The sequence below is a fragment of the Coloeus monedula genome, assembly GCF_965178545.1.
Source record: "Coloeus monedula genome assembly, chromosome: Z".
Taxonomy (NCBI): Eukaryota; Metazoa; Chordata; class Aves; order Passeriformes; family Corvidae; genus Coloeus; species Coloeus monedula.
The window spans coordinates 29,158,920-29,174,517 of record NC_138822.1 but is presented as its reverse complement, the minus strand read 5'-3'; the positions used below and the strand labels follow the sequence as shown (position 1 = coordinate 29,174,517).

At 37.0% G+C, this 15,598-nt stretch overlaps 1 protein-coding gene across 4 annotated transcripts in view; it reads right to left on the bottom strand.

Annotated features, from left to right (window-relative positions):
- APC (APC regulator of WNT signaling pathway) overlaps nt 1–15,598 on the bottom strand; it is a 95,861-nt gene that overhangs the window by 17,366 nt on the left and 62,897 nt on the right. For 3 of the 4 annotated variants that reach the window (XM_082301903.1, XM_082301904.1, XM_082301906.1), the window contains 5 exons: nt 15,150–15,233; nt 8,526–8,630; nt 4,716–4,814; nt 1,747–2,125; nt 518–613 (listed from right to left, as the gene is read on the bottom strand). In XM_082301903.1, the coding sequence (XP_082158029.1) occupies nt 518–613; nt 1,747–2,125; nt 4,716–4,814; nt 8,526–8,630; nt 15,150–15,233 (763 nt within the window). The remainder of the gene's footprint in view (nt 1–517; nt 614–1,746; nt 2,126–4,715; nt 4,815–8,525; nt 8,631–15,149; nt 15,234–15,598) is intronic. The other variant, XM_082301905.1, reaches the window with a different exon arrangement.

Below are 15,598 nucleotides of genomic sequence, written 5' to 3'. Positions count from 1 at the left end.
GGACATATACCAAGGAACAAACTGCATTTTTACGTACAGAACAAACCTCAAATATCTGAAAACCACAATGCCCAGAAAGGCATATAAATTGTTAAAACTGCATGTGTGGAATTTACTGAGCGTGGACGAAAAATTCAGGCTGTCAAACAGGAACCAATACAGGATGAAAAAGCCCCACTAAAACACCAACCAAAACCTCTTATCCCAGGAATTAGTCTCCATTTTAAGTCCAATACTTGTAAAATTGCAAATATTTCCATAATACTACTACCCTTGCAAAATTCACAATTAATGCCAGAAAAAACAGTAACTGACATAATAATTTATCCACTGGGAAATGGTGTGGTTAATTTCAACTGCTTTCATCGCTTAGGGGACAACAACTGGCACAAATGAACTGTTGTTAATAGTTTAAACTATTATTAAAAAAAGGCATATATGTAGTGACATGCACAAGGAGTGCCATGGTTTCTAGCAAGCTTCTCGGAGGAAGTCAGTGAAATACGTCTGATCTTACCAAGCTCATTCATTGCATGTCTGTGTTCTTCATCAAATGAAAGTTTCATCAAAACACACACTGCAGGACAAATCTGATGATCCACTGGAGCAGGCACTGATCCAGAAACAGGTAACAATTAGTACCTCCCAGGTGATTTTGTCTAGATCATAAGTTTTCCAGAGCAAATCTAATCTTAAAAATAAATCAGCTGCAGTTTTGGTCAGGCTTGTATCTTCCCAGTTATCCATGAACATACAATTAGTTTACTATTACTAAAAAAAGTGTCTACTATAAATACATTTGATGCTTAAAAACAAATTAGGGGCAATCCTGAATGCATGTGTTGAGTAAGAAATATGACTTACAGTACAAAAATATTACCGTATTACTCTTAGACATTAATAATCTTTGTGAAACAATATGGTCCAATATTCTGGTGGGATTAAATAATATGCTGTTTCTTTGGGTGCTATATCCCTATGAACGGTTAACTAAACCCTTTGTTTCATAACCTAGAAGTTTTTAAATTCATACTTTTGTGAGCTAGGTTCTGGGTTATGCAGAAACGGTACTGATACAGCTTGTGCAGAGCCCGCTCCTGCTGAACTGCACCAGACACGAGGCAGTCCTGATTTCAGTCACACCATGGACATGGACCAACTGCCATGGACACCTACAGGCTGCACTCATGGGATGCTCTCAATTCAGAGAAGCAGCTAAGCAACCAAGAAGGTTAATCTATTTTTCTAACTGATTTTCCTGAGAAAAATCCTATTAATTTACATTTCTCATATACAACATTATAAATAATGGTTCATTTTCTATTGATAGATTGAGATTATTTAATTTGTGCTCTCTGCCCCTCTCCCAAATTGAATGTGCTATCTCCTGAACATCTGCATGAAAGGCAATTTGGGATTGTTTATCTGTAAAAATGTAAAACAGAATGAGTACACATTCAGTATTATTTTACAAATTACAAATACAAGCCACTAGAAGTACTATCTGGAAAGCACACCAAAGTCTAAGATTTAAATAAAAAGTTTGTAAGTAGGGTATAACATCTGTGACACACACTATTTCCTAACACTAGCTGAACTTAAAGAAGAAACCACACACACACACATGTATGTATATAAGAAAACTTGCATACATTCAACAAGAAGTCAGATTGAAGTTGTACTTTCTGTAAATTCACTCTTTTTAATATATCCTCGAAACGTTTTTATATGGCTTGCAGAACCTACTTGGGTTTTTGTCTTGGTCCATGCCTTGTTCATGTGCTTCCTGCCATTCCCAACACGTTTCACAGTAAGCACGGATCTGCTCCAAGAGATGGAGCACACGAATTTCCCGTCTGCCTCGCTTATCATCGGGCTGGGAGTGAATGATGTTGTGCAGTGCTGCGCTGGCTCTGGCACGGGCCTCTTTACTACCACGGGAGTTTCCTAACAACACAGAGTCCTTATCGTTGCCATGTAAAAGCTGGATGAGGAGAGGAAGACATCCAGACTGACGCATGGCTATGCAGCTGTCCTGGGAGCTAGACATTGCTAGCAATGTTCTTGACATGTCATCTTTATCATGAGTACCAAGCATTGATAACAATGAATACACCATTTCCACCTGCAGGTCAAATGATTTTAAAAATACAGTTACGTTTTAAAAACACACATCAAATTGAAATGAAATTTGAATGGTACATATGAGCAAAGATCCTCCTTATTTCATGGCAAAAAAATTGTGCTATTTAAAAATAATTAAATACTATTACCACATCAGCATTCATAATCTTAATAAATTTCACTTAGTGTTTAAATGGCTGGAAGTGGGGGGGTAGCTGTGTGTAACTGTATTAATCTACAAAACCAATAGCAAAGACTTTCAGATTTCCATTGTACAAAAAAATTAAACAAATATATAATGAAAGTGTTTCACTTTGGAAAACCAAAATACTTTTAAAATTAAATCTGTCTTTAAAAAATTATATTCTGTGTGAATTAATTACACTTTATTTAAAGATGTTCTTCAGTGAAAAACTATGCTATGTTGTATTAAATACAATTATTCTAAGACAAAGGGTAAGAATTATTACAGAAACTTTTAGTCTACATCGTGTTGAAAAAAATCTGACATCCATGTATTTTAAAGTTTTCCTTTAAAATACTTCAAATTAACTGATAATTTTTTGTTATGATGACTGGCTTCTATATGGACCAGATTATTCAGCTCAAATGCAAAACTAAAGAGTTAAATTAATACTTTTTCAAGTTTACAGGGATAAAAACAGTAAAGCAAACAAATGCTTATTTAGTAGATATAAAGTACTGAGTGTCTGTCAAATTAACTCAAGCCACGAACACCCAACATTACACCCATTTAACTTGGAGTAACCAGATTTTTCACTAAAAATAGCAAATTTTGAGTGATTTCCTTGGCTTTTGTGTAATATTGTGGTTAGTGCACTATTTGGTTTGTACTCTCACTCTTCAGTAACAGCTTTCAATCAAGAAATGCATTTGATTCTTCTAATCAACTTCTAGTAAAATAACAGGCTGTAGAGGATGATCTTAGATACTGTATAAAAACTCCAAACTCCTAAAGCCAAGATAAACAGGAACATTCAAAGGCAAAGCACAATATAAAGAAACTATCAAAGGGAATTATAAAGTAGCAGCGTGTGTGTTTCTCTAGTATAGTCATTAAGGAAGAAATAAGAATTTGGACCATTAGACAAAATTTCCTACTAATAATTAGATATTTGCACTGGTTACCCTATCAATGAATGATTTTATTTCGTGTCACCAGTGACCACTGCAATGCACCTGAAAATTAATTCACATACTCAGTTTAAAAAAAAATGAACAGCAGCAGGCAAACTAAACAGCAAGTCTGGACTTCTCTAAACACTACAGGATTGCTGAGGTAATACAAATCTTAAGAGTCTGTGAAACTGTATGGTCACATGGCAAAACCCATTGAAATAGGAGCCACTTCTAGGACAGTCTAGCATCCCAGTTTGGAGATCCTGTCTTCCTGGTCTGGGAAACCCCAAATGCAGCATTTAAACAAACTACTTTGATTCTTAAAGGAGAGTGAATTTAATCTGCTTTATGCATATCTCTTTGCATGTATTTCAACTGGCAGCTATAATCCAGTGTTACTTGGATTTGGAGGGTAAAGGTTTTGCCAGAGAATAAACCTGAAGAAGCCACCAAATCAGGCTTCCAAGTTGCAGCTCATGTATTATAGGAAAAACAAAAAAATCTATTTGTCTCTCTTGTTTACACACACTGCTCACAGACTCATCTCTTTCTGCACCTGTAAATGCACTCCTCCATTTAGAATTTCTACCATTTTCCCTTCTCAGGCATTAATATTAATAACTTCCTACCCCACAGCACACTCAGTTCAACCTGTGTCTTTGCCTGTATCCTTCCACACCCACTCCTGTTCCCTGCCTTCAGGGCTTCCCCACTGTTGGTAATTTTGGGGAGTTCTACAGGTTGTGGTGAAAACTGGCAGACAGACAAACAGCCGATGCCACCTCCATTTAGGAGGCACACAGAGTGTGGGACTGAAACGACAACATTGTAACACGGACTCAAGTCCCAAAATCATTGACACTATGCAAAATTAATAGGTCCAGCTTTCCAGAGGACTGTGCTCAGCACAGCAACCACAGCATCCATACTGCTGCCAATTTCAGAGGCAGTATGAGATCCAGTGGTTCATGAATTTGCCCTTTTCTTCCCCTCTCTTTTTATGCTACACATGTATTTTCAACTGCAGTCTTCTGTCTGCAGATGCTATGAATGAAGGGCTTACATTATTTTCTTGTCTGTTTAATTTCTTGGCAACTGTCTATTTTGTGGATTTGGATTCTGCAAAAGTATAGAAAAAACGCTCTTAAAAAGTTAATTTTCATCACTGATTATAAAGCAAAATCACAAGGTTTTTAGATATTCCAGTAACTTCTAGGAATTGCTTGCTCCTTACTGTAACAACTCTTAACTCATCATCAAGTTAAAAAAAATTTTTTTCTCTGCATATATTTTCCAAGTTGAAAAAATATACAAAAATTTTAACTTCATAAAAATTACTCTGTATGGACAAGACTGTTCAGATAATATTAGTACTATTGGCAGAAACAATGAGGTTATTGTATTAGTAAAAATGTAGCATTAGCGACCTGTGGTTTGTAATCTTCGGTTACCTTGGTACCCAGATGACTTGTCAGTCTGCGAGGAACAGAATAGTTACTACCAGAGCTCATAACACTGGCTGTCTCGTGGTCCATTCGAGCAGCAGAACCCTACAGATTTAAACAACAACTCATATAAAAGAAAGTCAGAGGGAAAGAACAACACTGGCTAATTCAGTTTCAGCACTGGATGATGCAGTTGTGCTGATAGCAATGAACCGCCAACCTGTTTCTGTTAAGTCAGGCCCTGACACAACTTAGAGGTCACTGTTAAACCTGGTTTTATTAACCCTTTTTCCTGAGATTTAGTCTCAACAGAACTGTATTTTCAACTGAATGAAATTATAATTACTATTTTCACCAAGAAGAAGTGGACTTCGCATCAAATCAATTAATAATAATGACAGACTGAAAAAACCAGCCTCCACTTTTATAGATTTTGTACTGCATGGGAATAGGCCTGTACTTCTTCAGAATACAACCAAGTATGCAAGAAATCACCAGTAACAAGAGACTGATCTGGGCAATGAATAACCCTACTTGAATTTGTTAATTTCTAAAGCAAATTATGAGTGGTTGAGTAGTTTTTTATATATAGAAAACTATAAAATAATGCTGACACTACTTGATGTAATTTTCCTAAAATCAAGGTATGGTCCTACCTGTATTAGCAAGACTCAATTATTAGCCTTTTTTTCCTCTTTTAATTTATTTTGTGTATTTTTATTTTTCCTTCTTCTGCCATTTTTTATCCACTCATACTCTTTACTTTTTAAATTTGCTGTTTTCTTTCTATCTGTGAAGTTTCCCTTACTATGTCATTCCCTTCCCATTTGCTTTGGGAAATTAAAAAATATATTTGTTTAAAGAACACTTTTAGTATCAGTTAAGTGTTTTTCTGAAGTTGTCACCAGTCTTTCTTTGATCCTCTAAAAAAGCTAAAATCTGTCAATGTAATTATTAGCTTAATTTGCAAAATGTTTTCAAACTATCTGGATCAATGAATATTTTTTTTTCAATAAAAATAGGTAACACACTGAAGAAAACTCCATGAAAGACACTTTGAAATAATGTTTATGTTTCTTCTAAGTGCACCACAAAGAAAGAAGAATTTTGCAGTTCATGCGGTTCAACACCTTAAATGTGAAGTTAAAAGAGACTTGTAAGTACAAGGTAGGAGTAACTTAATGAAGTGTTTGTATAGACAGAAAAGAATCTAGTTATACTGGAATATTTAAACACATAGACATTATTATACTCATTTCACTCTTGCATTTGAATCCAGAAAATGTGATACATGTTCCAGAAGAAGTATTTTATGATGCAAGAGTATAACTGGAATGATTTATATTAGCACCGTTTATTCCAATGTATATTTCCTATGTAAACAAGCCCTTATCTTCTCTGTTGACTACAGGGGAAAAAATCAAAATCTGAAAGCTTAGGAAGAAAATCACACTACATTTCCTCCATTATTCACTGAAATAATGTTCAGTGCTAGGAATATGGGGATGAATTCCCAGATTTTTACACTGCAATCCCTTCATATTTCCTTAACCTCAAACTACATTCAGAGGATTACAGGTTCCACATAATGTACATACCAAAATGCTCCATTATTAAGCTCAGTATGATTGTTTCATCCAAGAAGGTAAACATGACATAAGTTTGGGGCACTACTAAGATTCACCATGGTGTAAACAGAAATAGCAAAATTTTTCTGTTGTTTCTCTTAAACTGTATCAACCTCAATTCAGGTAACCAAATCCTTCAGAGCCATCACATGGCCGTGCTACCTGGGGGACACCAGGATGCTCAGCTGCAGTGTAACTACATTTCTCACTGGATGGTAAAGACTAATGCCAAGGAACTCATGTCAGGCGAGTACCCATTCATCCAAGAAAATGGGAAATGACAAGGAAATGCTACGCAGACCCTTCCTGCATAGAACCTCCTCCTTCAAAATCTTTTCCTGTCTAGTTCATCTGGTTTCCTTCTTTTATACTTTATTGTCTTTCACTCACTGTTTTACCCTGCTATTTACCCTGCCAGCTGAGTACTTTTCCCTGTTTTGTGACATATTTTCTTAACGAGATGGGAAATCTCAACAGTGCCTTTATAGAACTTGCAAAACAAAGCTATGAACAAATTTTTACTTCAGTGGGAGAACAGAGTGCAATGGAAAAGAAAAGACATCTGAAAGATGGTGCTGAAAAGAACATACTTGAATAGTGAAAAATCCTGGGTTCAACTGGCAGTGTTTCAATTAACACTGACTACAGAAACAATTAGAACCAAATAATTCGGTGAAAACTTTTTTTCTTTTACTCCAATGGTGACTGCTCTAAGTATACTGAGCTGGTTTATCAGAAATAAGCATTATGCCCAATCCATTAAACCTTCTCCGTCTGGACTTGCACTGAAAGCAAATAATCCCCAGATGGCTGTTTTAACACAGATACAGTGCCCTGGCTCTATTCCCCACCAGGAGGAAGGAATACCCATGTTTTATACATTTTTACAAGGCAAAGGTCACAATGGCACAAATCCTCAATGTTAAGGCCCCAACTAAAGTATGAATGGATCTTTCATTTGCTTAAGTCTGCCAAGACATGACAATCCCTTCTTCCTTCCTTCCTCCTCTGTAAAATACATTGTCCAAGAAAAACTCCTAATTCATACTCCAAAGATGGATGATATAGCAACAACGCATCAATTATTTAAATACATTATAGTTTCAGCCACAAAGCAGCACTGAACTGTTTTCTTCCCAAACAATAAAGCTGTCATAAGAATTAAAGAGTCAGAACCTCAGTAAGATATGGATGATAGAATTTAATTCCAAATGGTGATCAAATGTATTTCAAAAGCAGAATTATGGGCTGTGCTTAATGTTTAATCTAGTGAAATATTCCAGCCAAACCACAATTCTTTCTGATAAATCTTCTACAAGACACTTTAGGAAATATTTAAATAATTCTACTCCCCTGGAGTAGCAAAAATATCCTATATATGAATTCAGCTATTAAATCTGTAGTGTAAAGTTCTAAAAACCCAAATTACTAGTGGGAATGTCTCAGCTACAGCTGGAAAGCATGAAGAGAATAATCAGTAAAAAAAAAAAGTATTTTTAGCCGAAGAGAGAAGTCATAAATATTGACAAATACTGGTTTTAAAAGACAATTACAAAATTTAATGTATATAAATATTCAAACAAACGTATCAAAATATTCCACTAACGTATTTCACTAATAAAAGGAGGAACAGCAATGAAAGATTTTTAGAAGCATTTAAATAACCCTTCAGCCAACTTTCAAGAGATTACCTCTTTGATACTTCAGTTTCAAAGCTTTAGATAATACAGTATTAAAGAAACATTAATGATAAACCTGTAATTTGGTTCTCTTCTTTTTTTAAAAATCACTGATATCTCAGTGGTATTTTCTAAAATGAAAATTTGAACAATTTCCCATAATTTAGTAACACTTCTTATATTACAATTCACCTACAATAAAAGATGTTTTCTGTAGTCATTCTTGCTATCTCCTTCACACCATTAGGCTCATTAATCATTTAAACAAAAGAAAAATCCTCCCTGCATTATTGAGTATTTCTACTTCCCTTTATTAAAACACTTCCTTCCAGTAAATACAAGAAATTTCCCAGACAGAGATGGAAAGAAGAAAAACATACTTCTTTTTAAATGAGATACTTTTTTTTAAATGAGTAGGCATGCAAACACAGTAAGGTAAATACCAACATGTAAGCATCATATGTCTCAAATGTTTAATTATATTAAAACAAGCAAAATACTCTATTTACCTGACCAGTATTGCTGGTTGCCACGCTGATTTCTGCTGCTCCTTGACCTTCATTCTGCCTCTCTGTATCATGGGAACCTGCCTCATGCTTGCTTTGAGGTACTCTCTGTTAATACAAGAATTTATGAAATTACAAAGAGAAATGAGGTACAATTTACCATTCAAAGCTTTCTCAGCTGTGAGTGCATCAATACTGCATCCTCAGGAAGCCACTGAGCAGCACTTTGCATTTCATAACCCCGAGCCTCAAAAATTAAGAGCCAAGACCGAGCGTCTTCAAAAAACTGTGAGATGAAAGCGAAGAATTTCCTCTGAGGATTACAGCCCTGCAAGACAAAGGATCTGCTGTGACACACAGCAGCACCATTTTCCACCAGCTGTGCTCACATCCCTATCAGAAATGTAACAGAATTGGAGCAAACAACTGTCTGCTCTGCTCGGTCACGTGATCCCTGCTTTTACTGGAGACCACGGTCAGTGCTGTTCAATTAAGCCTCACATTCAAAGATGAATAATTTCTGCTTGAACAGAAGGATATCTGTATTATAAGAATCCTTCTAAGTGTCAAGGACAAACAGTGCAGGAATTACCACTTTGACAGAAAAGAAATTTATATAGCCTGATACTGATCCATCTAGTATTTTGTCAAAATAAATTTAACTGATGCGGCAAGCCGGTAGAGACAGGTTTCAGTTCCTTTAGGAAAACAGACTTTTATACATCTACACAAAAATTAAATTGGTCTCCCTGCCGCTGATAGGCATTTAAATGAGCAGTTAGGAAATATGTCAAGTATCAATCGTCATCTATTAATGTGTTTAAAACATTTCAATTTTCAGAAAGACATGAATAATCCATGGAAATGGCTGAAGTCTGGAGTTAAAAGCAAGACTATTTTTTAAGCATTGTTTTTGTTGCCAGGCTTCATTTCACAGACTGAGAGGCTACTACCTAACAGACAACACAATTTCAATTAATTTGTTTAGCCACATGTGGTATATGTCATGCAGTTTCTGTGTGGCTCTGCAGTGTTCTTGAGCAGCAGAGCCTATGACAGCACAGTCTGCCTCATCTTGTTTTAAGGATATTTATCTCTGACTTTTAGCAATACCTCTCTTCAATGCACACCCTGAAACATCTTTAGTTACTCTCAGTGATCAAATTCATACAGTATCATTGGCATAAATAACTGTTTTGTTCATCTAAGACAGAAGAGTCTCACTTAACATTGAGCAGAATTTCAGAAATCAGTAATCAACCATAATACATGTGAAGTGGTAATTTAGGGATAAATTTAAAAGTAAAACCTGTAGCTTAAGTAAAGGAATAAGGTATGTAAAAAATGCAGGCATATTACACCAACTAATAATACGAGAAAATTGTAAACAACTACAGGTAACAAATTTCTTGATATGTTCATTTACAGAAAAGCAGTAAACCACAAAGCAAATCTCAAAGTATTTTAGGACACACAGTGTTACTATTCTTTTAAATCTGATCTGTAATTTTTCACCATCTCTGTCACTGTGTATGAAATGAAACTGCTACTGATGTTCTTACAGTAACTAAAGAAACTCTGGTCCCCAGTACAAGAGTGGTGCACCCAGTCAAGATCAGGCCTTGCTCTACATGTGGTGAACACAGTATAACTCTGAATCCCTGTCTCACAATACATTCAGTCTTGAATAAAGTGTAACTATGAGTTTGACAAAATCTACATGTAAGCCTCCAGTGCAACTCAAGATAGAATTTTCCAGTCATTAAATGACTTTTTGAACCGCACGAAGAAAGCAGTACTGAACATGCCTAGAGGTAAAAATCTGGTTCATTAGCAGAGCTCTGACCCACTGGGTCACCTGAGAGGGAGTAATACTTCTCTTCCAAGAACACTCTTGAGGTTGGGGCAGGGTGGTGACGATGGTGTGTTGGTACTAAATAGCTCTGCTGCATCCAGAGCACAGACACAGAGATGTTTCATTCCCTCACAAGAGAAGTTTCTGCTCTCCTTTAACACTCTCTGCTCATGTTAACATACATTTGTTTGCTACATGCTATTTATGAATGAAGTGCCTTCCCATTTCCCCTAAGCACTCTCAAGAATATGCCAATACAAAAAGTAGTCAACGCATGAATTAATTTGCAAGGCAGTTTTTAACAGTTACTGGCAGGGTTTATCTAATTTGAAATGCAGAATGTGCTCTCAATGTGCAAACTTGTTACTGTCACATACGTTATCAGCTGCACTTGAACATCAAATCTGTGAGCTCTCAGTGAAGACTTCCTACCCCTTCAGCCACTGAAGTAATTTGAAGTGGGCTGTTCTCTTCAATCAGACTGGCACGAAGGAGTTAATAACGACACAGGGCAGCAGATACCAGGTTATTAGCTGAAAACTGAGTATTTATATAAATACTTATTATACATATACATTATTAATTTAAACACATCTATGTATTATATATGAAAATAGCATATATCTATACATGGATAATGTAAATATATTTTTTTATAGATACAGTGTTACTGTAAATAAATATTCCTCTGACAGATTGCAGATTAATGGTTGGAAAGGCAATATAACCACTGGAAGTATGTCCCCTCTTCATGGTACCTTTCAACACTGAACACAGGACCTGTGGAAGAAAATACAGAATCTACCAACCACATCATTAAAGAACAAGAGCATGTGAACAGCAGCAGGCTCTGTAAGCCCTACATGAGGCACAGCTTCCAGAGAATGGCACCCAGGTTCCCTGGGTTAAACTGCACCACCTGTTTTGAGGCATGACTTTTGAGGAGGTGTAAGCTGGGTTTGTAACTGCTGTCATTGCTGAATTCTGGCATCAGACCATAAAAGTCAGTTTGACAGAGTTCACTTGTTTGCTCTTGCAGCAAAACGGTGGGAGATGGCATGTGCTGATTACAGGGAAGTGGAGCTCCTTCTATTGCATTTGCCACAATTTTCTAAGTGCTTCTGAAGTCAACAATAACTGTCATTACCAATTAATTTCCATGTATTTATCAGTAGAAAATTATAAACTCTAGCTAGCATAGTAGACCTTGGCTATTTCTCCTAAGAAAGCCAATTACAGATAATTTTACCTAATATTTTGTCAACCTGAGTTGCCAAAGCAGACACTTATATATTCATTAGAAATTGCCATTACGCCATATTAAACACAATATACATACATGTATAAGTAAGATATAGATAAGAAAATGGAAAATGCAACAAAGGAAATTAAGAAACTGTAAGAAATAATTTTGCTACAGTTGATTCAAAGACAGAAGAAAGTCTAGTGAGTCAAATCCTTGAAAATGCTCCTGTCCATCATAGTTTAAAACCTGCTGAGCACAATCTCAGGAAGAAAAAAAATCCTTTACATTTTATGTACAGCAACACTGCCTAACAGAAGTACTTCACATATACAACAGCCAAAAGTTCTTTCTGGACAGCTCTAATCCTACAGCGGATGAAGATACCACCACCTGCAGGTAAATGACTCCAAATTTTCTAGAATCATTCACAAGACTTAGCAATTTGCCAAACTTTAAAAGTGTGATAAAACGTATGTCAGAATTTTCTCTGCTCATTGATTTCCAAAAGCTGATTTTATGTTGCAGCGTTATATTTGGTCTTATTCTTCAAGACCTATTGCACTTGGATTCCACAGTGACTGGCATCACCACAGGGCCTACTGTATCAGTAGACAAGCTGTGTTATTCATTATTGTTGTTACGAGATCTTTATAACATAAGGAGCACATTCAATTTGGGTATTGGCACTGAAAAAGGGGAAATAAACTCTTTAACCTATTTCCCAGGTTAGAAAGCCAACTTTTCTTTATTAGCAGCGCTGGATGCATGGGGAATTCTCCCTGAAGCATGCTCAGTAACAGACTAACAGACGGGGTTATATTCCTGAAACTAATACATATTCATCACATTGCCTGAATACATGCATATATGCTAATTATCCCCATGCATTTATCTGGATACGGTTCAGATCTTCTGATGAATCTTTTCTCCTTCAGTGTATCTCAAATATGGTCAGGTCATAATGTACTTCTCTTATCATTCTTTGTTGTCAAACCCAATCCTTGTTCTCAACTAAGATATCAGCTAGTACATATTACTTACCGATATAAGTAAATAAGGAAGCATTAGTTGGGACGCAACTTATTAGTCACAGATGTAGGGAGTTAACATAAGGCCACGCTTATCTCTGGCATTTCTGCTAAGCACTGTATGGTACAAAACTAACCATTAACCACAAATATAGGGATCAAACACTATTGTGCTAAGGTTAAAAGAATTTTCCAGCATTTTCCCACTGCCACATAGACTTCTTGAAGAAATATACTTGTTCAGTAACAGTATCAGGCATAGGATAAAAATATAAAAAATGTCTCATGTTTGTATTTTTCAGTTATATGGACTTTGCAGTGTGACTGCACCACCAGACAATTTCAGAATTAGATCTAGCTGTTCTCTGTAGGAGATGGTCATCACCTGGAAATGATTAAAACACACTACAAAGTATTAGGGTGTGTGTAGTGACTGCCTCCTTTACCACCATCAGCACCCTGGTAACTGTCCTAAAACATGTAACTACGCAACCAGATATTGAAACACTTTCCAGATAAAACACACCATACCAAAATTTCAATATATTGGAACTTCAGTGTATGAAGCAGCCAAATAATTTGGTGACAGGAGTGAAAAACTAAGACAAAACCTTTTTTCTATAGTTGCATCTCAATGCTGACTGAGAAGTAAGTTCAAAATACTGGGGTTTTTTTCCTACCAGAGTAAAAGATAAACACTCTGGGGACAGGATCTATCTGGCTACATGGGGCAAAGATACCTGTTGAGAGGCTGGTCAACCAGGTAAGGAGAACTTTACACCAGAAATGACAGGGACAGAGGGGTAGGGCTGGCAAGGCAGGAGAGCCCTGGCTGGTGGGAACACAAGGGCAATGCACACCGAGATAAGAGGAATGTCCTTGAGCACAGGCACGCAAGGAAGAACAAGGAGAATCTTGCTGGGAAAGCTCCCAAGACTGTGCTGGGCCATGGGCGCAGCGGGGTGTCTCTGTCTAGCATGTCCCTGCACTGCTGCTTGGGGAGCAAACAGGAGGATGAGTGCAGGGATGCGGACTGAAAATTGCTGGACTAGCTGGGAATCAGAAGGCTGCAATCTGTAGCACAAAGTACAGCTGGAGGCAAGCCAGAGTTAATACTGAGACCAGTACTGTTCAACACCTGCATGCTGGGACACAGTGCACCCTCCCTGAGTTAGAGAAGCTGATACAGCTCAGCTCAGCTGCCTTCCACAGGACCTGGACAGGTGGGAGGAATGGGCTGAGAGGAAGCTCATGCTGCTCAAGAAAGGGAGTGCAAAGTCTTATGCCTGTGAGGGAACAACCCCAGGAACCAGCACAGGCTGTGCAGCTGGGAAGCACCTGGAGGTCCTGGTGGGCCATCCTTTTAAAGGCCCTTGTGGCAAAAGTCCAACACTATCCTGTGCTGCAGTGAGGGGTGTATTGGCAGCAGGGCCATGGAGGTAACCCTTCCTCTCTACTCAGCACCCAAAGTCCTGTTCAGGCCTCCCCAGCATAGTACAGCTGCATTTACAATGGGTTCACTGAAACAAGTCCTGTACAGGCTACAGCAGTCCTTAAGGGTCCTGAGTATCTCTCACACACAGAGAGGCTGAGAGAACTGCGACTGTTCAGCTGGAGAAGGAGAAGGCTCAGGGAGATCTTGTCACTATCTATAAACACCTGGACTGACTCATGTCAGTAGATCAGGCAACTTTAATTTCACACACTATTATCTGCATCACTTATAAAAATTTATTTTCCCCCAAATCCTGGAACTATGAAACCAGCATTTTACAAAATGGAAAAATATATATCCTTTATCATTTAGTGATCCAAATGATGCTCTGAGCTTTTCCTGTAGTTATTTTGGGTGAAGACAAGTCATAAAATATTCATGTCAAACACACAATTTAATTTACCGGTACAAGAAATGGAGTTGACATTCTATGTGAATTTCCACTACAAGAGCAGTTCCTGCTAATGGCAATTACTGCTATGGACTTTGTAATTTACAGGAAGCATCCTGCATTTCTTAATATAGAACCCTGTACTTAAACACTAAAAATATATTAGGCTTTTATAATGAAGTCTGACAGAAGCTCTATTCATGCTTATTTTACATCTTATCTCTTTCAAAAGACAAGCAAACCATGAAGGTGCTTATCAGAGATTCATTAGAAAGGCATATACAACCAATTGTTTTAATTATTTGTAAAACCAAGACTCAGCCTTTATAAGCACATTGCACATTGAAATTTTTACTGAAATTTCAAGCTAAACTTTTAACTGATACATGATTATTGATTAAGCTCCACAGTAGTATGAAGACTAATCCAAGCATTCCATCCTCAGTTCATTGGAAAGAGAGCAAGTAACAGTCTAAGAATATTGACTACCTGATTAATTGTGACATCAACAGCTGAAGGGAATAATCCTGCCTACCACTTTATTCCAAAAATTTGGGATTTTAGAGAAAATATACATACCACAATAAAAAAGGCAAGTCATTGCTCACTAACCTCTGCTTCAGCTGCTTGTGATTGCAGGAGCTGTCGTATACGAAGAATGTCCTTTTCTATTTGTTGAATTCTGGCCACCCTTGCCTGAAATGAATGGATTTTCACGTTTGATTTTGTTCAGAAACTCCTTTTACTTACTGTATAGAGTGACAGTATGAAGAGTTCTTGGCAAATACTGCTGACTACAAAACAAACCTACTTCAGTAGGTGCATGCAGCAGGTACTACATGCAGTAATTCAAGTGTTCTTCATAATGAAAGGAATGACTGCAAGCATTCAAAACATAAGTGAGTAGCTGGGATTTTAATAACACTGATACTCATTTGGATGTAATAGGTCATCACACGGCACACATTTAGGTATAACAAAATGCTCCCCCTTAACTTGCACAATATTCCTGCATCTGAAACTGACATTTTATGCAGATCTTTAGCAAATTATTTCACTTT